Here is a 26,195-nt window from a genome sequence, read left to right as displayed (position 1 = left end):
CCCAATCCATACTACACTATACAACGCTGTTACAAACCTAGGTCTTGAACAACTTGTAACTAACAATACAAGACTCAACAACTGCCTTGACCTCATCTTCTGCAACAATCCAAACTCAATTTACGGACTACAAATTAAAGAACCTTTTTCAAACAGTGACCACTGCATGATTGATTTTCGTCTCAATATACGTCCATACTTAAATCGTCATAACACCAGAACTCCCAACTACAACTTCAAGAAAGCCAATTACGACCTTATAAACAACGATCTTTCATTTCTGAACTGGCAAAATCTGTTTGCAACCTGCATAACCGCTGATGACCTCTATAGAGTCTTCCTACTTGAAATCAATAGAGTCATTAAATTATATGTTCCACGAATGACTACCATGTCCAAGAAAAACAAACTACCCATATCAATAAAAAAGCTTCAATCAAAAAAATCCTCTGGAAAAGAAACAAAAAAGGCTATGTTACAAACTTCAGAAACCGCTACAGAAACATATGCAACCAAATAAAAACTGAATGCACAAATTACCACACCAAGCAAGAAGAAAACCTTCTACGCACAAATTCCAATCGTGCCTTTTATAATTTTGTCAACAATAAACTTAAAGATTCAAGATCCATCCCACCACTAAAAGATTCTAACAACAAAGAATGCAATGACGAAACAGTCAAAGCAAACCTCTTCAACATTTTCTTTGGCTCAGTTTTTGTTAACTCCGATAACACATATCCAACATTCCACAAACGAACCAGCAATGACTATGATGATTTAACTCATAGATTTCACAGAAGACAACGTTGGTAAAGCTCTTTACAACTTAAAACCATCGCTTTCTATTGGACCTGATGGTCTATGTGCATATTTCTTAAAAAAAACTTTCCATTAATATAGCTGAACCCCTAAGTATTATCTTTGATAAAGCTTTCACTACCAGTTCTCTTCCCAAACTTTGGTCACTAGCCACAGTCATCCCCATCTTCAAAAAAGGAGACCCCAGCTTAGTCGAAAACTACAGACCGATCTCCCTTTGCTGCGTCACCTGCAAAGTCATGGAATCTATCATCAATCAATCCATTACCTCACACTTAGAAACTAACAAACTACTCTCCAACAAACAATTTGGTTTCAGGAAAAAGTTATCATGTAACTTACAACTTCTCCACTGCAAAAACATATGGACTTCAAATCTAGATCAAGGCAAATCAATAGATGCAATCTACATAGACTTCTGCAAAGCTTTTGACTCAGTAGTACACGATAAACTTCTCCTTAAACTAACATCCTATGGCATCTCAGGACCCCTCCACAAATGGATATCTGCTTTTCTGTCTAACAGACAACAAGTGGTCAAAATTGGCAATGCTTTATCAAATCCTGTTCCTGTCAAGAGTGGAGTTCCTCAAGGCAGCGTCCTTGGACCAACACTCTTTATTCTATACATTAATGATCTTTGTGACCATATCTCAAGTAATTGTGTTCTCTTTGCTGACGATGTCAAACTATTTAACACCACAGACAACACTTCTATCATTCAAAACGACCTTGACCATCTAACCGCTTGGTCTAAAATTGGCAGCTCAAATTTCAACCAGCAAATGCTCAGTCTTACATATAGGAAAAAGAACTCTAAAACTAAGTACATACTAGATGGACATTACCTTACAGACGACCCCATCCCGTTAAAGACCTTGGAGTTTTCATGTCAAATGATCTAAGTGCCAAAGCCCACTGCAACTACATAGCAAAAAGCTCTAAGAGTTGTAAACCTAATTTTATGTAGCTTCTTTTCCAAAACACCACACTACTAACCAGAGCATATAAAACATTTGCTAGACCAATTCTAGAATACAGCTCACCTGTTTGGAACCCTCACCACATCTCTGACATCAATACAATTGAACGTGTCCAGAAATATTTTACAAGAAGAGTTCTCCATTCCTCTGAAAACAACAAAATACCTTATCTCACCAGACTTGAAATCCTAGGCTTAGAAAACTTGGAACTCCGTCGCCGACAAGACCTAAGTTTAACTCACAGAATCATCTATTGTAATGTCCTTCCTGTCAAAGACTACTTCAGCTTTAATTGCAATAATACAAGGGCAACCAATAGATTTAAACTTAATGTAAACCGCTTTAATCTAGATTGCAGAAAATATGACTTCTGCAACAGAATCATCAGTGCTTGGAATACTTTACCTGACTCTGTGGTCTCTTCCCATAATCCTAATAGCTTTAACCAAAAACTTTCTACTATTGACCTCACCCCATTCCTAAGAGGACCATAAGGGGCGTGCATAAGCGCACAAACGTGCCTACCATTCCTGTCCTATTGTTTTTCTTTTCTTCTTCCTATATATGTTTATATGTGTATATACTATATAATCTTTTTGTATGATGTTGTGACAAAATAAATAAATAAATAAATAAATAAATAAATAGCTGTGGTTTAGAAAATAATCTGATACATTTTAACACCATCATTTATCATAGATGTATTTATCTCCTCGGATTCTGATCAGACCTTCCAACGTTATCAAGCGATGACAGCTAAATTCATACATCCCACGGGGTGTGTTCTCCACTCCCCCACACTTCGTAGCGCGTATTTTTTTTTTTTAAAAAAATGATTTTACTCGTCATGAATGAACACTGATGAATGATTGTGACAGATGAACGTCCGAGCTATAACAATCGCCACAATTCTGTCCCCGCCCATAGAACGAGCTGAGGCATCGGCGTTTCCACGACAACGGGAGGAAAGAACTTTTTAAGTTCTACCGTTTCCACAGCGACGTGATCGGGCTTGGAGGGCAGTCCGCAGATGGCGGAAGGGAAGCTGCTTCGGGTGCTGCGGGGCGGCTCCGGGGCTCGCTCGCTCTCTCTGGCACGTCGGGGGCTGCAACACCCGCCCCGGGGTTTGGCCAGCTTGAGCAACCTGGAGCGCCTCAGCCTGCGAGACAACCAACTGTTCAGTCTCTCGCACGAAATGGAGGCTCTGAGCCGGGTGAGGGTGGGTGGGGGGCGAGATCCTGGCTTGGAACTGCATTTGTGGAGCGGGGTTATCACTCACTCACCCTGATTGTAAACTTTGTTACCCAGAATGCTGGCTTAAGAGGTCTGTGACTGGTCCAGCCGGGGCTCTTCTTGTGTTGCTACGGAATGATCTCCTGCAGTAATCCCCATTCTTCCATACTAGAGAATCTCTGATATTTGCGGTGGGGGGGCATTCACGCCGTTCTTGGATTTTTTAAAAAAAATCTGTATTAATTATTACACTGAACTGCTGTTGTAACAAAATTGTTTAATAATTTCGATCTCGGTAATAGCTGTAATCAAGGTACTGCTGAATTTTGAATGAATACTTTTTTCAATCCAGAACAGTTTTGTAAGCCACACGGTTGGAAATCTTCACTGAAAAAAAAGATTAGTATAGTTTGTGATATTTTTTTTCCAAAAAAGAAAAGTAGTTTCCTTTTGTAGTGGTTTCTTAAAGTGGGAGAGTGTGACTGTGGCTAAGGCAGGAATAGTTATCCTCTGACATGGAATGAAGAAGCATTTTACAATGAGTGTTTCTCCTTTTGAAAAAAAATATATATGCATTTTAGATCTTTTGAACAACATCTTTGGAACAAATGAGAACTACGGAGTACTATTTTTAACCATTTGCTGCACAACATTTTGTGTGTGTGTGATAAAATGTTACTTTATGAGTGAAAAAATATGCTGTAATTGTAATAGTGTAAACCCATGGCAGAATCAACATTTGACCATTGTTAAAGTTTCAGTTTAAACATATCCTCTAAATAAAGACTACTTACTTGCAAAAATCAAAATACTGGAGAAGCTTCTTGTATGAGAAGCAAAACGTTTTCAAAGAAAAAACTAAGTCAGTTGTTTGGAAAAAACACTTTTGGGACAACAGTGACCTGAATGATTGAGAATCTCTACAGCCATTCAGCAAGTCATATTATTGCAGTTTAAGATAGATACCTTCATCCATTGCATGTATGACTCCTTTGTTATCATGTTTTGCAATTCATAGTTTATAGATCACTATGTTGTGTGAGCCAACTAATTTATCTACAAACTTGGACTTAGGGCAACAGGTCAACCCTGCAGTATTACTTAATACAAAATTTCATTGTACTAAACATAATACTTAACTATACTTAGCCTTAGTCATGAAAACCAGGTGGGTAACTTTGGGCTAGTCACTGTTTTTCAGCCTAACCCACCTCACAGGGTTCTTGTTGTGCGGAAAATAGGAGGGGGATAATGTTTGCCATTCTGAGTTATTTGTAAAAATAATAAAGGTGGGATACAAATAAAAATACTGTATTCATCTATACTTCGAGCTCCTGAATGAAAAGCAGGGTATTTCTTTAATAAAATCATAAGGAGTATTCCAAGGAATTTGCATGCCATTCCATTCTTTACAAAATATTTTTTCTGATAATTCTGTGACACGGGTATCCTGCTATAATAATGTAGGATTTTGCTTGTAGCCCATTTCTCAATTTCAAGCTAACTGACATTGTACATGAGTGTCTTTTTTCAACCTTAGAAGAGAACTGATTAACACTATTTAATCAAATATCTGATTGTAGTTGAAGGTACTAAATTTGGGAAATAATAATTTTGAGGAAGTTCCAGAGCAATTGAAATATCTCATATCTCTGCAAAAGCTTTATTTGTTTGGAAACAAGATCACCAAAATGTCACCTTTAATATTTGGTAAGAGCATATCATGTGTTCAAAGTTAGATATTCTATCTACTATACAGCAGATATATAGCCACATAGCAATTCAGCAACCAATCTATGCTATATAATAAAATCTCTTCCCTCACCCCACTGTATGAAATAACTTTTAATTTACATGTCCATGCAAGTGCATTATAATATCTGTTGTATAAGTTAGCGTATGAAGGAAATGAATAGTTTTAACAGAGATTTTATTATCAATGTTTAACTGATGCAATCTCAGAAAAATATCCATCATGAAAAAAGAGGCATGCATTTTCTAAAATAATATCTACTTTGGGGGATTTTAAAGAATCTTTTATGAGAGAAAGAAAAAAAAAACTACGAAGTCATCATCCCAAAAAATCTCCAAATTCACTCTTCCCCTATTCATGTCTATGCTCATTGAAAAGGATTTGGTTTCTTTTTTAAAAAAAAATGTTTATTTTGTTCTTATTAACAGTTGTTACTTGTAAGCTGCTTTATCTGTCTATCACTGGAGACTCCATCCTCTAAACCAGGGGTGTCCAAACTTGGCAACTTTAAGACTTGTGGACTTCAATTCTCAGAATTTCTCAGCCAGCAAAGCAAAGCTGGCTGAGGAATTCTGGGAGTTGAAGTCCACAAGTCTTAAAGTTGCCAAGTTTGGACACCCCTACTGTAAGCATTCTTTGTTGCCAGAAGTTCATCTTCAACTGGAACTGGTCCTAACAAAGCTAATGCAGAGGTGCAGAAACAGGTTCCATGTGATCCTTGAAAACCCCAAGTGCAGCCCTCAGAATTCTGCAAATACTCTTACAAAATAGATTTTTTTTTGAAACGTCAAAATGAAAATGAACATCAAAAAAATAAATGCATAGCGAAATGGTACTTTCATCAAATTATTCTTGGTTGCTAAAAATAGCATTATGACCACAGGCCAGGAGATATATAAATAAAATGCATAAGAGCACAAACGTGCCTACCGTTCCTGTCCTATTGTTTCTTCCCCTATATATATATATGTTTATACTACCTTGTTTCTCCTCATATATATGTTTATATATTATATAATCTTCTATGTTATATTGTTATGACAAAAATAAATAAATAAATAAATAAATAAAAATGGAAGATTGGGAGAATAGGCATAATATAAGACTTCATATCTCTGCAAAAGCTTTATTTGAAGACCATGTTTATTTATAGATGAATTGAAGAATTTAGAACTTCTCAATCTGAACAAGAACCAACTAAATTATCTTCCTCCAGAGATTTGCAGGTAAATTTGATAAATATCAGGATTAGGTTTTGCCTGAATTGGCTGTAATAGATAAGTTAGTTTTAATAACGGGTCACTATTTTGTAAGCAGCAGCATTTGAATGATGAAAGCAGTGTTGCAATGTGATGCTGTAAGCTCCATCCCTTTTGTTGCTATGCCTCTGTGTGTGAGACATCCTAAATCAGGTACAACAGGGCTTGTGGGATGATCTCTCTTGCTCTTTATAACAGTCTGACCCTCATTGCTGCCATCTATGGATGCCACTATGTTGAGATAGGTCCATATTTTTCTCATACTATTTCATCATAACAATGTATTTTGCAATCTTTGCTTAATTTTCAAATACAATTTAATCCAGACTGTTTGACTGTAGTAGACACACTTGATTTGTAGGAGCTTTCTTTTACTGAATAACAATACTATATATATTACTATATATGTAATCTTGCTGTAATTCCTATTAACATTTTGAAGACTGGACTGTATGTGTGTGGTTGAGGGGAATATATGTTCATTTTACAAGAAAAGCTATTAACAAAGAATATAAATAGTTTTCCTAAGTCAATAGAAAGGACACAAACTCTTAGATTAGCATTAAAGGAGCCATTAGCCATTATTACAAGAGGCAGTGCAATGTAATTGCTAAAGTGTTGGGTTTAGAATAGGAAGATCCGGGTTTGGGTCTTCTAAAACAAAGGTCTCCAACCTTTGCAACTTTAAGACTTGTGGACTTAAAGCTGGCTGAGGAACTCTGGGAGTTGAAGTCCACAAGTCTTAAAGTTGCCAGGGTTAAAGACCCCTGTTCTAAACAATCTGGAACAGTCATACAATCTGGGTGAATGATTTTGGGTCAGTCATTCTCTCTTAGCTCAGTTTGCCTCAAAGGTTGGTTGGGGGGGGGATAGGTCCCTTTGTTTTTGAATGAAATGTGACATAATCTCATATTTGATGTTATGTTTAACAGTAGAGTATAGTAAATTATTTATGTCCAGAGTTCAGATGGTAGCTGAAAAAAGATATTTATACATCCTTCCATTTATCTACAGTAGATCAGAGCTTCTCAACCTTGCAACTTTATGACACTATGCTGGCTGGGGAATTTTAGGAGTTGAAGTCAACACAACTCAAAGTTGCCAAGATTTATTTATTTTATTTTTATTTTATTTATTTATTTATTAGATTTTTATACCGCCCTTCTCCTGAAGGACTCAGGGCAGTTCACAGCCATAATAAAAGATAGACAATATACAAATAAAACAAAGATTAAAAAAACATTATATAATTGACTAAAATTTAAAACAATATACCATTAAAATTAACCTCTCTAAAACTTATAAAATTATAAAATTTAAAATTACGAAGCCAGTCCCGCGTGAATAAACAAATAGGTCTTCAGCTTGCGGCGGAAGGTCCGAAGGTCAGGCAGTTGACATAATCCAGGGGGAAGTTCGTTCCAGAGGGTAGGAGCCCCCACAGAGAAGGACCTTCCCCTGGGGGCCGCCAGCCAACATTGTTTGGCGGACGGCACCCTGAGAAGCCCCTCTCTGTGTGAGCGTATGGGTCGGTGGGAGGTATTCGGTAGCAGAAGGCGGTCCCGTAAGTACCCTGGCCCTAAGCCATGGAGCGCTTTAAAGGTAGTAACCAACACTTTGAAGTGCACCCGAGAGACCACAGAGATTGAGATTGAGAAACACTGATCTAGATCACTTTTCTGTTGCTTAAATACTGTAAACCAAGGTGAGGCCATAATACATTATAATTTTTATAAACTCTTTTATAAAATTTGCCAAATTTTAATTCCATAGGAGCCATGTGTTGCACATTTGGACACGTTCTGCAAGTTAACCTATATGATGATATCCTTTGGTTGAAAAAAGATTGCCCTACGATGCATTGTTTCATCCAGTTAAATGTTACAGGAACAAGAGTTTTAGTAGCTGCTAGACAACCCATAACATTTAGGTTATCATTTCAGATATATTTTCTTACCATATTCCTCAATGCCTTCAACAATGGCAGAACGTCTGATGTCCTGCCTTCTCTGGAAAAATTGGGAAACATTCAAAGATGTGTCTGCCTTGAAAATAGGCCATGTTGCTGTATAGAACAGGCATAAGCATAGATATAGGAAATGTTTTTTGACACTTTTTATTATGTCATAAAGTGTTTTATGACCATTTTATATCATAAAATATTTTATAAAATTTGAAAATTTTCAATTCCGTAGAAGTCTTGAGTCCTAGATTTTGGACCCATTCTGTAAGTGAGCCCATTTGAAATATCTTGGTCAAAAATTGTGCTTCTATGTTGTCTAGTTATAGATTACAGGAACAAAACAAATAGTATATAGATAGGTTGTTCAATAGTGATAAATTGAACATCAGTTCCCATAATATCCAGCCAACGTGGTGCAGTTGAATTATTGGAATTGATATCTGCTGAAGGATAAAAAGGCTGATTTGAGAATATGCTATAAGTAATTTCATTAAAATTGATTTATATGCAAACATTAGAGGCCATCATTTATAAACAGTTGTTAAATATTTAAAAGCAAATATCCTCAAATACTTTCTTCCAATAGGCTTGAAAATCTTGAATGTGTGAGTTTAGAGAATAACAAATTGGAAAAGATTCCCAAGGAATTTTGTTACCTTCAGAATTTGCATGAACTTCACTTATCCCACAATTTCATCACCTCATTACCTGAAGACATCAAACATCTGAAAAAACTCAAGATCTTGATTTTGTCAAGAAATAAAATAGAATCGCTCCCTGATGTGAGTAGCTATGCTTGGAAAACAATATACTATATTGTGATCGTTAAAAAAGCCATGCCTTTAGGAATTGGATAGGGAAATGAAACAGGCCTTCAGACGCTCAGTCGAAAGAGCCAATGAAGATGGAGCTTGGAGACTCTTTTTCAGCAACATTTGGAGGGGTAAAGTTTTTCACTCTACTGCAAGGTGATCTTTTGAGTATTATTGACTCATCTTAAAAGTTGCAATGATCAGTTCTGTTATCTGATATGTAAATATGCAGCAGGTATATCCTAAACCAGGAGTCCCCAATAGCAGTCCATGGACCAGCACCGAGCCGCAGCGTGACAGAATCTGGGCCGTGAAAACAAGCAAAAGCACATCCGTAGGTTGCAGGCAGCATGCAAAACCACACCCCCTCTAGTCCATGGAAAAACTTCTTCCATGGAACTGGTCCCTGGTGCCCAGAAGGTTGGGGGCCATTGCCCTAAAGTTTAGGAAAACAATAGTCAATGGTTTCGTTTATGCAAAGTACAGGTAGACCTTGACTTATATACACAATTAGGATCAGAATTTCCATTGTTAAGTAAAGCAGTTATTAACTGAGCTGTGCCCAATTTTACAACTTTTTCGCCATGTTTCTTAAGCGAATCACTGCAAGTTAAGCGAAACCTGTGGTTGTTTAGCATATCCAGCTTCTCCCATTGACTTTGCTTGTTGGGACATGATTGGGAAGGTGTCGAATGGAGATCACATGACTCTGGGATGCTGCAACAGTTGTAAATACATTCCAATTCCAAAGTACCTGAATTTTGATCATGTGACTGAGAGGATGCTGTGATCAAATCCCTTCCCTTCCCCTCTGTTGTGTGTCGTTGAAAATTGAAGTGGCTGTTCAATTTTGAAATAGAGGGCCTCATAGGTGATAGAACAAGCCTCAGCCCAGACCAGATATGACACCATCTATTTCCAGTTTACAACACAGTCCTTTCAACAGTTCCATGAAGGCTCCACACCCATTTGCAGTACTCAGGTGACCCTCCAGGTGGCTTCATCAACTTTCTAAAACAGGAGTGTCAAACTCACATTGTCACCAGGTGTCGGCGTGGCCAGTGCATGATGCAACCTGCTCACGGGCCATGAGTTTGATACCCCTGCACCCCTAGACAAAGACTGGAACAAAATAATGATACTCTATAGCAAAAAAAAACAACTAAATTTAATTTAGGTTACATTTAAACATAATTAAATTGTATATAATTAATAATTATGTACTCTCCATGTAATTATTCTCCATGTTATTCTTCAACCTTTAATGATAATTGTTCCTTCTTTCACATTAAAATTGAAATTTGATTGTTACTTCTGGGGATACTTTAGAAATACATTCCAGAAATTCAGTAAGTTTATGCGCATTCACTTGGGAACACTGCAGAACATCAAAGTAGGTCTATTTAGGTTTGCGCTGAAGGGCACTTATTTTAATATTATTAATTCATATTTATCATTTTTAATTAGGGAATCTGCAAGCTGGAGAGACTTAAGATTCTTGATGTTGCAGGAAATAATATTCAGATTTTTCCCATAGCAGTAAGTATGATTGTTAATCTCTTCGGTGGAAACCTCCCCAACCAATCTTCTATTGAAGTCTAATAGTTGTCCTAGAAAATACTTAAGTATAATGCGTTTCCAACAGTGCCATATAAATATATCAAGGCCCTTTACTTGACTTTTGATGTTATACTTTTGTAATTGTGTTTATGCTGTTATTGCATTTGAGTCTCACCAATTTGTTTTTGTACATGAATGTTATTTATTATTTATTATTTATTTATTAATCAAACTTTTATACCGCACCATCTCCCACAGGACTCAGGGCGGTTCACAACCATATCAAAATACAACAATATAATAAATAACAATATAGAATCAAATTAAAACTAAATATTTTAATGGCCAAATCACTAAAAACGGTAGAAACCGATTAAAAACCCCTTTAAAATTTAACTAAAATATTTCTTAGGCTAGTCCAGCTCGCTGAAATAATAAAGTCTTCAGTTCACGTCTGAAGGCCCGGAGGTCGGGGAATTGCCGTAACCCCGGAGGAAGCTCATTCCACAGGGCCAGTGCTGCCACAGAGAAGGCCCTCCCCCTGAGGGTCGCCAACCTGCATTGTTTGGTCGACGGCACCCTGAGGAGGCCCGCTCTGTGGGAGCGCACAGGTCGTTGGGAGGCAATCAGCGGCAGAAGGCGGTCTCGTAGATATCCCGGTCCTAAGCCATGGAGTGCTTTAAAGGTGGTGACCAAAACCTTGAATTGCACCCGAAAGGCCACCGGCAGCCAGTGTAGGCCGCGCAGGATGGGTGTTATGTGGGAGCAACACGGTGCTCCCTCTATCACTCGTGCGGCCGCATTCTGGACTAGCTGGAGCCTCCTGGTGCTCTTCAAGGGGAGCCCTGTGTAGAGAGCATTGCAATAGTCCAGGCGGGAAGTGACGAGGGTGTGAGTGACCATGCGTAAGGCATCCCGGTCAAGGAAGGGGCGCAACTGGCGAATCAGGTGGACCTGATAAAATGCTCCCCTGGCGACGGTTGTCAAATGTTCCTCTAAGGACAACCGATCGTCCAGGAGAACGCCTAAGTTGTGTGCTCCTCCCTTGGGGGTCAGTACTTCCCCCCCAACAGTCAGCGATGGTGTAAGCTGACTGTACCGGGATGCCGGAACCCACAGCCACTCTGTCTTGGAAGGGTTGAGTCGGAGCCTGTTCCTCCCCATCCAGACCCGCATGGCCTCAAGACACCGGCCCATCACCTCAACGGCTTCGTTGGGGTGGTTCGGGGTGGAAATGTACAGCTGAGTATCATCAGCGTACAGATGATAATCCACCCCGAAACCACGGATAACCTCACCCAGCGGCTTCATATAGATGTTGAACAGGAGAGGCGAGAGAACAGACCCCTGCGGCACCCCACAAGTGAGGTGCCTTGGGGCCGATCTCTGCCCTCCTGCCAACACCGTCTGCGAACGGTCAGAGAGATAGGAGGAGAACCACCGATAAACGGTGTCTCCCACCCCCAATCCCTCCAACCGCCGCAGCATGATACCATGGTCGATGGTATCAAAAGCCACCGAGAGATCTAACAGAACTAGGACAAAGGAACAACCCCTGTCCCGAGCCCTCCAGAGGTCATCCACCAACGTGACCAAAGCCGTCTCGGTGCTGTATCCGGGTCTGAAACCGGACTGGAACGGTTCCAGATAGACAGTTTCCTCCAGGTACTGAGGAAGCTGATATGCCACCACACTCTCAACAACCTTCGCCAAAAAGCGAAGGTTGGAGACTGGACGATAATTCGCTAATACAGCTGGGTCCAGGGAGGGCTTCTTGAGGAGGGGCCTCACCACCGCCTCTTTCAAGGTGGCGGGGAAAATGCCCCCCGACAAAGAAGCGTTGGTAACTCCCAGGAGCCAGCCTCGTGTAACCTCCCGTGTGGCCAGTACCATCCAGGAGGGACACGGGTCCAATAAACATGTGGTGGGATTCAACCTACCCAACAACCTGTCCATGTCATCGGGAGTCACAGGATCAAATTCAGCCCAGATAACACTCTCAAGACTCGTCCCCTCCATCCCACCCGGATCTATCCAATCAGTGTCCAGACCGTCCCGAATCTGAGCGATTTTATCAGACAGATACTGTACAAAATCCTCAGCACGTCCCTGTAAGGGGTCCTCCCAAGCCGCCTGCGTAAGTATGGAGCGGGTCACCCTAAACAGGGTGGCTGGGCGATTATCTGCCGATGCTATGAGTGCGGAGAAATAGTTACGTTTCACCGCCCTGATCGCCACTAGAGAGGTCTGAATATATGACCTTGCTAGTGTTCGGTCAGGTTCGGAGCGGCTGGACCATTCTGTTGTTGTAGAAACGCACTGTTGCTTAGTAAAGTTTAATAACTTTACACAAAATCACAGATGGTAAAGAATTGCAGATAAAATCAGCCTGATCAAAAGGCTTGCTAAAACAAATCGTGTATAGTCAGCCACATAAGCCATTGAAATGGATTGCTAAGCAGAGTCCCATCATTTTAGCACAGCTATAGAAAAGGCTCTTTTGTGCATTTTAGATTGCAATACAAGAGACACAGGGCCTTTTCAATCTGGGCAGAAAAAACATTCTCCCCCCCCCCCAATTGTGTTTGTAGCTTTGTTCTTTCAGCTGTTCAAATATGATTACTTATGCTGACTGACTGACTGACTGACTGACTGACTGACTGTCTGTCTGTCTGTCTGTCTGTCTGTCTGTCTGTCTGTCTGTCTATCTATCTATCTATCTATCTATTTATCTATCTATCTCGTTTGGAGGGCACTTGACTCCCCAAAAGACACTGAACAGCTTATAATTTGAAAGAATGCAAATAACTACTCCCAAAATTGTCAGTGTGCATAACCAAACTATAGGCGTAAGATGTATGGCAAACAAATGATGTTAATGGGATAATACTAAATATATTGTTTTATATTTAAAATGTTATTTTGTTGTTTAAACAGATGGGATATCTTCAGCTTGAAGAACTTTACTGTGAAGATAATCCATTGCTTCAGAAAAACCCAGTTAGTGCCATACAAGAAGAGGATATTCTCACTCTTAAGGTTATGAATACAGAAGTACACGTTCAAGAAACTATTGCTTTAAGCATGATGTTTCCCCTAGATTTCAAATTTATATTTTGTTATTTAAACAAATTTCAAATAACTATTTTGTAGCCTGTAGTAGTATATGTTGAAAGTTATTGTTAATTATATGAGTACTATATATTAGTTTTCAAGTTAAATGGATTGAAATGATTTAGCATAGTACTAAAATCCTTAATTGTATGAGTTTGAGATGATTAAAACATCAATTAAAACAGTGATTGGGTTGAAGTGTAGTCCTAAATTATCCTTTGTTTTAAACATGGGCCAGTAAACAATTGGTTTCATGTAACACCAAACCATATAAGTAATGATTTATGAAATAAACTAGATGGGTTCACACTAAAATAAAAGAAGACATCACTCAATAAAATGTATGAATCAGCCAATAATTCAGAAGGAAGGAGCATTTTTGATCTACGCTATGCATTAAATGTAAATGCTACCCTCTCAGGAGGAAGAAAACTTTTCAGGAATGGGTGGTAAGGTAAAGTTAAAGGTTCCCCTGCACATGTGTGCTAGTCATTCCCGACTCTAGGGTGACGGTGCTCATCTCCGTTTCAAAGCCAAAGAGCCAACGCTGTCTGAAGATGTCTCTGTGGTCATGTGGCCAACATAACTAAACATCAAAGGTACACAGAGCGCTGTTACCTTCCCACCAAAGTGGTCCCTATTTTTCTACTTGCATTTTTTACATGCTTTCGAACTGCTCGGTTGGCAAAAGCTGGGACAAGTAAGGGAGCTCACTCTGTTACACGGCGCTAGGGATTCGAACCGCTGAACTGCCGATCTTCTGACTGACAAGATCAGCATCTTAGCCTCTGAGCCACCATGTCCCTAGAGGACCTTTTATCAGGTTCAGCTGATAAATTGGGTGGTTATTTTTTTGAGGGGATGATGACCGTATTTTAGTCAGCCTTGATCCTGGCAACTGCCTGAACAGGTCTCTTGGCAAGATTACATAAATAGTTTGCCATTGTCTTCCTCCTAGAGTTAAGAGAGAATGACAGGACCAAGGTTACCCAGCTGGCTTTGTGCCTAAGGCAGGACTGGAACTCATGGTCTCCTGTTTTCTACCCTGGTACCCTAACCATTACACCAAATAGGCTCCTATTAAATCAAGTGTGCATTCCTTGAAAAAAAAAGGCTGGAAATTGTTCAGAATGCAGCAGCATGAGTGCTGAGTGGTGTCTCTCAAAGTCCCCTCATAATCAATGTATTGAAAAAGCTTTATGGGTTGCCTTCCACCCTCAATTTAAAGTATTCCCACTGGTGCGTAAAACATTACCAGCCATCTACAGATTTACCTACATATTTTAAGAGCCGTGGTGGCACAGTGGTTAGAATGCAGTATTGCAGGCTAATTCTGCTGACTGCCAACTGCCAGCAGTTTGGCAGTTTGAATCTCACAGGTTCAAAGTTGACTCGGCCTTCCATCTTTTCAAGGTCAGTAAAATGAGGGCCCCGATTGTTGGGGCCAATATGCTGACTCTGTAAACTGCTTAGAGAGGGCTGTAAGGCACTGTGAAGTGGTATACTGGACCCGTGCCCCTCCTGGTTGGTGCTGGCCACTCAGGAGGTGACACGAGGCTGGCTCCAGGCAATTACAAGCGCTTCTTTGGTGGAGGAAGTCTTCCCGACCGCCTTGAAAGAGGTGGTGGTGAGACCCCTCCTCAAGAAGCCTTCCCTGGACCCGGCTGTTTTAGGTAATTATCGTCCGGTCTCCAACCTTCGCTTCGCGGCGAAGGTTGTAGAGAGTATGGTGGCATATCAGTTTCCCTTAATGTCTATCTAGACCCGTTCCAGTCCGGCTTCCGGCCCGGTTACAGCACTGAGACGGCTTTGGTTGCGTTGGTGGATGATCTCTGGAGGGCCAGGGATAGGGGATGTTCCTCTGCCCTGGTCCTGTTAGACCTCTCAGCGGCTTTTGATACCATCGACCATGGTATCTTGCTGCGCCGGTTGGGGGGATTGGGAGTGGGAGGCACCGTTTATCGGTGGTTCTCCTCCTATCTCTCCGATCGGTCGCAGACGGTGTTGATGGGGGGGGCAGAGGTCGGCTCCGAAGCGCCTCACTTGTGGGGTGCCGCAGGGGTCGATCCTCTCGCCCCTTTTGTTCAACATCTATATGAAGCCGCTGGGTGAGATCATCAGTGGCTTCGGTGTGAGGTACCAGCTGTACGCTGATGACACCCAGCTGTACTTTTCCACACCGGGCCACCCCAACGGTTATCAAGTGTTGTCCCGGTGTTTGGAGGCCGACGGGTCTGGATGGGGAGAAACAGGCTCAAGCTCAATCCTCCAAGACAGAGTGGCTGTGGATGCCGGCATCCCGGTACAGTCAGCTGAGTCCTCGGCTGACTGTTGGGGCGAGTCATTGGCCCCGATGGAAGGGTGCGCAACTTGGGCGCCCTCCTGGATGCACGGCTGTCTTTGAAGATCATTTGACGGCCGTCTCCAGGAGAGCTTTTACCAGGTTCGCTTGGTGCGCCAGTTGCGCCTTTCTAGACCGGGATGCCCTATGCACGGTCACTCACGCCTCGTGACGTCTCGCCTGGATTACTGCAATGCTCTCTACATGGGGCTCCCTTGAAGGGCATCCGGAGACTGCAGTTAGTTCAGAATGCGGCTGCGCGGGTTATAGAGGAGCCTCGTGGCTCCCGTGATGACACCTATCCTGCGCAGACTGCACTGGCTACCTGTGGTTTTCCGGTGCGCTTCAATGTGTTGGTAACCACCTTTAAAGCGCCAATGGCATAGGGCCGGGTTATCTACGGGACCGCCTACTGCTACCAAATACCTCTCACCGACCTGCGCCTCACAGAGAGGGACTCCTCAGGTGCCGTCAGCTAGGCAGTGTTGCCTGGCGACGCCCAGGAAGGGCCTTCTGTGGGGCTCCCACCCTCTGGAACGAACTCCCCCCAGGACTCCGTCAACTTCCGGACCTCCGAACCTTCCGTCGCGAGCTCAAGACGCATTTATTCATCTGTGCAGGACTGGCTTAGATTTTAAATTCGTAGATTTTAAATTTATAGGGGTTTTAAATTTGGTTTTAAGATTTATATTTATATTTTTAATATTTGGCATTAGAATAAGTTTTTTAATAGTTATTTTAATTGTATATACATGTTTTATGTGCCTGTGAACCACCCTGAGTCCTTCGGGAGATAGGGCGGTATATAAATTTGAATAAATAAATAAATAAATAAATATAAGTCTAAGTGCTAAGTGCTATTCCCACATAGTCTGTTCAACGCTTTTAGATATCAATGGAACCAGTGGTGGGATTCAACTTTTTAACAACCAGTTCTGTGGGCGTGGCTTATTGGGGGCATGGCTTGGTGGTCGTGTGATTGGGTAGGTGTGGCTAACTGGACATGTGACTGGGTGGACATAGCAACATGCATAGGGACTACCCAGAGGACTGAAAAAATTGATTTATGACCAGTCCTCACACTTTTGACTGGTCCTTGCACTTACAACCATCCTCACATTTATGCCCATTGCAGCATTCTTAACAACTGTGTCACTCATTTCACAACTGCGGTGCTTCTCTTCACCATGGTGACAAGATAGGATGCAAAATGTAAAATGTGAGGACAGTCATAAGTGTGAGAACCGGTCAAAAGTGTGAGGATCGGTCAGAAATCACTTTTTCAGCCCTCTGGATAGTCCCTATGTGCATAGGGATTTGCACTTATGACCATCCTCACATTTATGCCCGTTGCGGCATTCTTAACAGCCGTGTCACTTATTTCACAACTGCGGTGCTTTTTGTGACTGGGTGGGTGTGACCAACTCGAAATTGCTTCTTTGCTTTAATGATAGTTTGCTGCAATTGTCGTAAGTGTGAAAAACAGTCCTAAGTCACTTTTTTCAGTGTCGTTGTAACTTTGAATGGTCACTAAATGAACTGTTGTAAGTCAAGGATTACCTGTACAAGGATTACCTTCTTTGCTTGCAAAAAGCTGCCTTAAATATCAATCATTAGATTAGAAAATAGAAATACCTGCAAGCTGGAGTTACAAATCAGGCAGGGTGCCAGAGCACTTTGAGGAATTAAAATAGTTAAAATGTAGTGATAATTATCAGCAGCCAACTCTTGCTTATAAAGTGAAACCCTTTAGCAGAGGGGTCATTTAAGCTCTCCAGAATGAAGCAAAGGAGCAAACACAGTAGCTGTTGCTTGTTAAATTTTATTAAAATTTAATAAAATAAAAATAAAATAAATAAATAAAAATAAACCAATTATCAGAACAAATAGACATAGCAACTAGCCAGATTTCTGAAGCTGCTTCTTTTCAGGAACAGAGATTAACATTTTTTCTTCCAAACAAAGCTGAATAGGGAAAATTATCCCATCAATAAACACAGGATTAAACATCACCAAGCACAGAATTAAATTTCACCAAAAACCAGTTTTAGACCAAAAGTCAGAAAGGGTATGTAAACTCATGTTTGAATGGCAATCTTTCTAGCTAGCCAAGAAGCCTTGCTGAATGTCACTCATCTTGGTTCCTTGTCATTACAAGCTTCTTTCTGGCAGCTCTGTTTCATTATTCAATTATTTCTTCAAAGTGCTGATCATTGCGTCCTGGCTGGAAGAACTCCAGTAGGGGAGTATTTCCTCCCAACAGCAGTGTAAAAAGCTTAAAACAACCCTTCCCCTTTAAGAAAGTCAAGCAAAAAAAAAAAAAAAGTCAAGCCTCTGGTGGCGCAACAGGCTAATGCAGCCTATTATTAACAGCAACTGTTGCAATATTGCAGGTTCAAGTCCCACCAGGCCCAAGGTTGACTCAGCCTTCCATCCTTTATAAGGTAGGTAAAATGAGGACCCAGATTGTTGGGGGGCAATAAGTTGACTTTGTATATAGTATACAAATGGATGAAGACTATTGCTTAACACAATGTAAGCCGCCCTGAGTCTTCGGAGAAGGGCGGGATATAAATGCAAAAAAAAAACAAAACACCAACAACTCCAGAGACAATAAGTCTAGGTGCTGCCAAGAATGCAATAAGGGTTTAAGGAGTGGCAATTTCTGTAAGCAGGCAATAAAGATTAGGCTAGAAACAACACCAGAATGTTGTAATTCCTTACAGAATTAATCCTGTAAAGTCGAAAAAAACAAAAGGAGATTTCTTCTAACAATCGGTTCTCCAAACTGCTTAGAAAGTTAACCATCGGTTCTAGTGAACCGGTGTGAACCGGTAGAAACCCACCCCTGAATGGAGCACATTCTGCAGATCTCAGCACAGATGCATTTAACATTAGTAGTTACTTTTTTCTTTCCTTTGACAGGGACCATGCTAAGAAACAAATTGCTGCTGGAAAAAATTACAATCTGTCTCCTTGTTAAGTTTGGAGGGGGTTACAAGCATTCGTACTGATGCAGAGTTTTTGATGTTTAGTATGAAGTCTCTACTGGTTTTCATTTTTTTTTGTCTTCCTTCTTAATTATGTTCTAATAATGATTTTTGTTGTATTTTTCCTCAGCTGCACTGTGCAGTTAAAAAGACAGGGGCGTAGAATTTTTCTAAATTAAAACTTCAAGTGACATATTTAAATTTCTATTACTATTCTTGTCAATAATATTTATTATTTTGTCTTTTAAATCCACAGGAAATAACAGCAAGATTTATTTTTACTCAGCTGGAAAACGAAAACCCTCTTTTATGCAGAGCAGTAAAACAAAACCCACAAGCACAGAGTTTGCTTTCCCAGAAGCAAGAATGTGCACATTGTGGACACAGCTTTCTGAGTATGTGGCTAGAATGCGTGCGCTTCATAGATATAAAACAGGTAAGTTACTTTGATACTATAGCAATAGCAATAGCAGTAGCATTTAGACTTATATACCGCTTCACAGTGCTTTACAGCCCTCTATAAGCTGTTTACAGAATCAGCATATGGCCCCCAAAAATCTGGGTCCTTATTATACCCACCTCGGAAGGATGGAAGACTGAGTCAACCTTAAGCCTGGTGAGTTTCGAACTGCCAAATTGCAGGCAGCCAGCAGGCAGCAGAAGTAGCCTGCAGCAGGGTGAAATTCAGCAGGTTCTATCGGGTTTTGGAGAACCGGTAGCAGAAATTTTGAGTAATTTGGAGAACTGGCAAATACCACCTCTGGCTGGTGGGGTGGGAATGGAGATCTTGCAGTATCCTTCCCCCTGAAGTGGGGAGGGAAAGGGGATTTTTGCGGTATCTTTCCCCTGTCATGCCCATCAAGCATGCCCACAGGTAGTAAAAAAATTTGATTTCCACCACTGCACACTAACCATTGCACCATCAAGGCTCATCACTATACATTTTTAAAGATGGATTCACTGCAATTTTAAGACTTTAACTAGATTTTATTGCTGCATGTTTTTCTTATGTAGTTCTAAATGCTTAGTTTCTTTTCTGCATTCATTGATAATAATAGTCGGCTTCCAAACATAAGCAGAATCCTAACAAATTAAGGGAAGACTCCATATGGTTGCGAACTAATATTCTATCAATGGCCAACCAGATGTTATTTATACTCCTATGAATTTTGCTCTTTTGGATTATTCTGTGTTTTTTAAAAATCGATTTATTCAGCTAAGAGTGCAGTTCTAAATAGGTACAGTATCTCAAAAGTAAGCTCCACTGACTTCACTCAGACATACTCTCAGGTAAGTATGAGTGCAGCCATAATTTTTTAATTTGGATCTTATATTGTTTTTCATTATCACACCCTCCAGAGTAGCAATTTATCCATACAATATACAGGTAGTCCTCAACTTACCACAATTCATTTAGTGACCCTTTAAAGTTAGAACAGGATTGAAAAAAAGTAACTTAAGACTGTTTTTCACACTTATAACCAGTGCAGCATCCCTATGTTCATGGGGACCAAAATTTGAATGCTTGGCAACTGGTTCATATTTATGACTGTTGTAGTATCTTGGGGTCATGTGATCACCTTTTGTGTCCTTTTGACAAGAAAAGTCAATGGTGAAGTCAGAGTCACTTAACAACCGTGTCACTAATTTAACAATTTCAGTGATTCACTTAACAACTATGGGAAGAAAAGCGTAAAGTGGGGCAAAACGCACTTAACAAATGTTTCATTTAGCAACAGAAATGGTGGGCTCAATTGTGGTCGTAAGTCGAGGGCTAACTATACTCTTGTTTTAGGTTACACTGAGATAATGGTTTCCTTGAGATTACTGTGTTTCTCAACCTTGGCGACTTTAAAATGTGTGAACTTATACTGGCTGAGGTATTCTGTGAGTTAAGTCCAGACATCTTAAAGTTGCTGAGGTTTAAAAAACATTAATGTATGCCAAAGATCACTGGTAACATTTACAAATGTGAATCAGAAGACTGATATTGAACCCCTATATAACCTTGATGCCTTCACAGTTTGGTCAATTCAGAATAAAATAGAAGATGGATATAATGCTTTATGAGTAACACAATCAATTTTGAAACAACCCATCAGCATACATAGCAACAGTGGTACAATCGTTCTTTTTTCCGTAGAATAAAAAGCAATAGCAAAGAGGTTTGGTCAAAGATGAAGGCAAAGATTAAACACTAGGAAAGCAGCAGTTGGCTTAACATACACATTGCAAAAATAATACAACTGCAAAATGAGCAAAACATAATGGTTTAAAGATTTTCTCGTTTTTTAAAAAGTACTACTATGAATAAAGTAGAGGAACATTTAGGTGGCACAACTCCATTAAATATCCTATTATTAGAAATGCAGTAGTGTGTCTAAAATTAAGAATAGGGTTCTTAAAATACAATTTAACATTTGGAATAAGACCCATAGGTGCTTTTTCAGGAGGCAACTGGACTTTCTTGTTTTTTCTTTTGAAGACATTTTGCTTCTCATCCAAGAAGCATCTTCAGTTGTGACAGGATAGGGGGAGTGGAAGGATTGATATTCCTTGCAGACAGCTGGTCATTTGCATCCTTTTAGAGGGTCACTGAAGCACTTGGAGATTTATCTGTGTCCTCAGGGTCACTGAGTACTGCTCCTGGTTTCTGTTGTCTGCAATTTTTCTCTGGAAATCCATTCCAGACAACCATGACCTGGATTACTGAGCATCTCTACAGATCTGGAATAAGAGTACAGAAAAACCATTCCTTCATCCACATTCTAATATTGCTATCTCAGCACCCAAGAATGAAGATGATGACAGTACCAGTAATTGCACTGTTCTACAAATAGAGGGGAAAAGTTTAACATTCTACAAAGCTGATCATATGTTAGAGAATGTTCAGCATCAAATAGAATATTTATTGACATTTCATAGAAGTTAGGGTATTATTTCTACATAAATAATTAAACCCCTTAGTAGCTGCACCAAATATAGGATAAACTTTGGAAATCAATACAAATTAGGCAATGTGGTATTTTCCTCCCCTCCCAGGAGAATATAAAGGGAGTGAGTGCAAATGTAAAAATGGGATCCTAAAAATAGAAAAACTATGTTTGGAAAATAAAGGAAAAACTGGGTTTAATATTAAAGTATGGATCAAAATCTGATTGACCAGAATCTGAAACAGGGAAATAATATTATTATTATTTTATTTGTAAAATTGATATCGTTTTCTCTAGAACCATGATGGCGAATCTATGGCATGTGTGCCAGAGGTGGTGTTGTGTCTGCATCCCCCGAGCCGGGCCTCCTGCCAGAAAGTTTCTTGGAAAGTGAGGGGGAAGGGCTGTCAGGACTTACCTCGGGAGCACCGGCTTCCCTGGCTCAGCTCCAGGAGCCAGAGGCAGGCCAGGTGGAAGAGGTAACGAGGCCTCCGTCCCCTGACTCTTTCCCCCCCCAGGCCATGCCTCCAGACCCAGCTGATGGCAATCAGCCTGGCTGGACCCTAGGTTTCATAGGCAGGAGAGGCGGGAACAACTGAAGCAGGGGTGGGGCAGGCCTAGGAAGTGCTGAGTCATGGAGCCACACCCCACAGGATATAAAGGCAGCAAGAACTGCTGTGCCTCTTCGTAGCAGGCAAATTAACTGCTTAACTAAGAGCTGAAGTACTGTTTGTTCCTGGGTGACTCATCGGCGTCGAGGGAGATAACAGAGACACTTGGCAGACGCTTGCTATTTTGCTGCCAGAGTTGATAGTGCTGGCTAATTAAGCCATCGCTCGGACGGAGGCGAGGGGGGACAGAACAGGTGGCAAGCATCACCCTCTCTGATGGCACGCGAACTGTTGCCCCAGTTCAGCTCTGCCGCACATGCGTGCATGCCTCTCACCAACCAGCTGGTCTTCGGGTCTCTGCCTTGCATGCATCGGGTTGGTGTATGTGCAGGGCTGTGCATGCATGTATGGGGTGGGCGTGTGCAGGGGGAGCGTGCATATGTGGGGAAGTGGGACACATGCACGGGTGCTGCACGGGCTTTGCATTTTGGGGGTTTGCACACGCGCTTTGGGCACTTGGTCCAGGAAATGTTAGCCATCACTGCTCTAGGAGCTTAAGCCTGCTTATGTAGGTAATTGCCTTAATTTTATCATTAGTCCATTTCTTTATTCATGGTTATTCTGATTAGTTTTGTAGTTGTAAAAATTTCCTTAGTTTCTTTTAAATAGATATCCTACAGGGAATAAATTATACATACGCTTGCCTGAGGGCTTTCATCTCCATAGAAAATCTGTAATATAATCAAAAACTGCTTTTGAAAGACAATGTTGTTTAAAGTTTTGGACCTGGAGAAATCTATTTTGGAAAATTAATGTAATTGTATATTGATTGTAATTGATTATATGACCAATTTCACGGCTGGACCATGTCTATAACACTGGGAATGGGTAGAAAAGAAAATTCTGGGAGAAAATCAGGGAATATCAAAACTTTCTTTGACTGGGACACTGAACTTTATACATAATTATAACAAGAAATAAGTTTTACAATAAAAAATGTTTTATAAAAATAAACAAACAGCTTATATTTTTGAACTTATCCCCATGTAATTTAAACATGGGTATTACAAAATGGAGGTTGAATTCAGCGACCCAAATTCAGTGCGTTTGTGAACTTTTGTATAAGAACAAGCAGAACATTACTGTTTAATTTCAGAGATTACATTCTTGCATAAGAAATAATGAATAGGAGCAGTACCACCCATATAATGTATACATTTTAGTAAGGGTTTAAAGTCTTATTCAACAACTTCTATAAACAAACTCTTGGAGTAAGTTGAAAACAGACGTCATGTAAACAAAATATTTTTTTGTTTTGTAAATTATTTTCTCTCAGTTACAGATATTCAGTATCCATTTACCCAATGCACATTTCTTATGAGAAGCAGCCCAATTACTCTGGCTAAGTTCCCAAGAACACATGGGATTCTTTAAAAAAAATATTCCATGCCATTTTGCAAGGTATATTTGAGTGTCTTTTCCACATGGGAGAGTTGCTTATGAAACACAACAAACAATTCCTTTCAGGCAAGCACTTAATTTCTTTTGACCCAACCAATATTTATTTAATATCTCAGTTCTCATCTTGCAGAGTTGGCATTTTGTGTGAATAAAGTGGAAAATACACAATGGCATTTTGAAGGATTTTTAATTTCTAAAAATATAACTCATTTTCACACTTGACACTGTAAATATAAAATCCTGAATTTTACTGGTTTCAAGTTAATAGGGGGGAAAAGTGGTATTATTTTTCATATAAATCACCTGTAGAATAGAATAATAACTAAAAGTCTGGACATAGATGTGAGAAAAATAGATTTAATCTCCACTAGGCTACAAAGTTTATTGACTTTTGCCTTTGGGCAAGTCAACCGCATTGGCCTTCTATGGTTGTCAAAAGGACAAAACACTTCTTTGGGTTGTTGTGGGAAAGCTGAGGAAAAATATAGTGAATCAAAACAGGTACTAGTATTAGTATGTATGTGATTACACTGATCGTGGGACGCTATTATTATAATAATTTGCAGCATTACTCAGCATAAGGAAGAAATGTATTTTTATTTGATTGGATTGTATATTTACTCTTAAGATAGAAGAAGTGGACATCCATTTACAGGTAGAGCTAGGTTCTCATACATCATTCCAGCCTACTCACCTCTCTTCCCCAAACTGCTCTTCCTTTTCATCCTATTGATTATCTGAATGAAACCAGTTATGGGTTATAAACTGCCTGTCCTACAGTATAGATTAGAACAACCTCAAAAATGTCCATGCTATCTTCATGGTATGTTGTGATTTGTTGATAATCCTCATGCATTTAAATGGTGGGTAAAAAGAGAGCAGTATTTATTTGCTCCTTTCCCTAATCAACAAAACTTATAGAGTTGTGGGACTGAATTTTCAGCAGCTCATGATCTACTGATTCCAGGGAGGCAGTAGACTATAGATATGTAGAGGGTTAAGGATTGTGTTTCTGTGTATATCATTCTGCCTCCCCTTTGTCTATCAGATTCTTAATCCGAGGTCACATGAATTTTAGTAGATGCTAGATAACTCATGATGTGAGCTTCATAAAAACCATTCAGTACTTCTCCATGCCTAGTTGCATGTGTTGCTCAAGGAACATAACAGCCATTGGCAAACATATCAGGAACAAGCAATTCTGTTGTGTAGTCCAAGACAGCACACTACGTATCTTGTCCAAGAAAGGACACAAAAACAACATCTCTATGCTTTGTTTTCCTTTTAAAGTGGAGGTTTATTCTCTAATCGAGACAAAAGATAGCAAAACCTGAAAACATGAAGGGATGAATGGATGGAACTAACATGGACCGTACCAATACACATGTGCTATGGTACTTCACAATAGAATCCGACATCCCTTTGGAGGAACTCTGTAAAAGGAAGAGGATTTTGGAGGCTTACCCTGAAGAAATCTGACTTTATTTCTTAACACCACCTCAACAGAATATGAAATCTTGATTTCTAGGTTTAGGTTCTGCTCTTCTAATTGCTACTTTTTAAATGCCATTCAGTAAATTTGTTTTCTCTGACTCTTGTTGACCCATTTTCCTTGCCTAATTATATTAGATTAGATCAGTGGTGGGTTGCCCCTGATTCGGACCAGTTCTATAGCACCAGTAGTAAAACTGGTGAGAGCTCCACCCATCGACCCGGATGTCATCATAGGTGATCTGCGCATGCGCAGAAGCTTCTGCGCATGCACAGAAGCTTGGCATGCGCACTCGCTTTGCTTGTGCACGCACATGATCTCATTGCGAACTGGTAGTAAAGGTAAGTTAACCTACCCCTGGACTAGGTTGTTCTTTACATATTCAGAATCCCTAGCAACTTCAGAAAACTCCCTAACTGCAGATATGATTTATATTACTTATCAGAAAATGTGAAGTTTGGAAGTATTTATATTATGAGAGGGATTAAAAGGGATATTTTTGATAGTAAATTATAATGTACAAAAAAAGAAATGCAAAATTCTGTAACCTAGATGTCACATTTTCTTCTCTTTATTTTTAGAAGCGAATGAAGACAAGCAAAAACTTGCAGCTTTTACCTGTGAGATCACTACTATGTTCCTATAACTGTTTTTACCAACGTGATCATGAACTCTTTGGAATCTCTGTATTGTAAAGCACACAGTGGAACAGTGCCTCAATCAACTTGTAGCTATCGTAGTTTTCCAAAGACCTTTAAAACCTGAAGCCAGTATTTATTGCTACATCAGTATTTAATTAAAAATTGATAGGTTTTTTTTGGAAGTGTAATTTTAGAGACGTGATGGCTGATAATGTGTTTTGGCAAAC

At 40.0% G+C, this 26,195-nt stretch overlaps 1 protein-coding gene across 1 annotated transcript; it reads left to right on the top strand.

Annotated features, from left to right (window-relative positions):
* Positions 1-2,666: 2,666 nt before the first annotated feature.
* Positions 2,667-26,022, top strand: LRRC69 (leucine rich repeat containing 69). Its single transcript, XM_058177588.1, has 8 exons — positions 2,667-3,018; positions 4,622-4,731; positions 5,928-6,017; positions 8,600-8,795; positions 10,293-10,364; positions 13,323-13,424; positions 19,087-19,266; positions 25,912-26,022. Exons 1-8 carry the CDS (start codon positions 2,836-2,838, stop codon positions 26,020-26,022), a joined length of 1,044 nt encoding a protein of 347 aa, XP_058033571.1. The 5' UTR covers positions 2,667-2,835.
* Positions 26,023-26,195: the final 173 nt, after the last annotated feature.

This window comes from Ahaetulla prasina, chromosome 3 (assembly GCF_028640845.1).
Source record: "Ahaetulla prasina isolate Xishuangbanna chromosome 3, ASM2864084v1, whole genome shotgun sequence".
Classification (NCBI taxonomy): Eukaryota; Metazoa; Chordata; class Lepidosauria; order Squamata; family Colubridae; genus Ahaetulla; species Ahaetulla prasina.
Note: the sequence above shows the minus strand (reverse complement) of the source record. Positions and strands in the feature narration are given on the sequence as shown.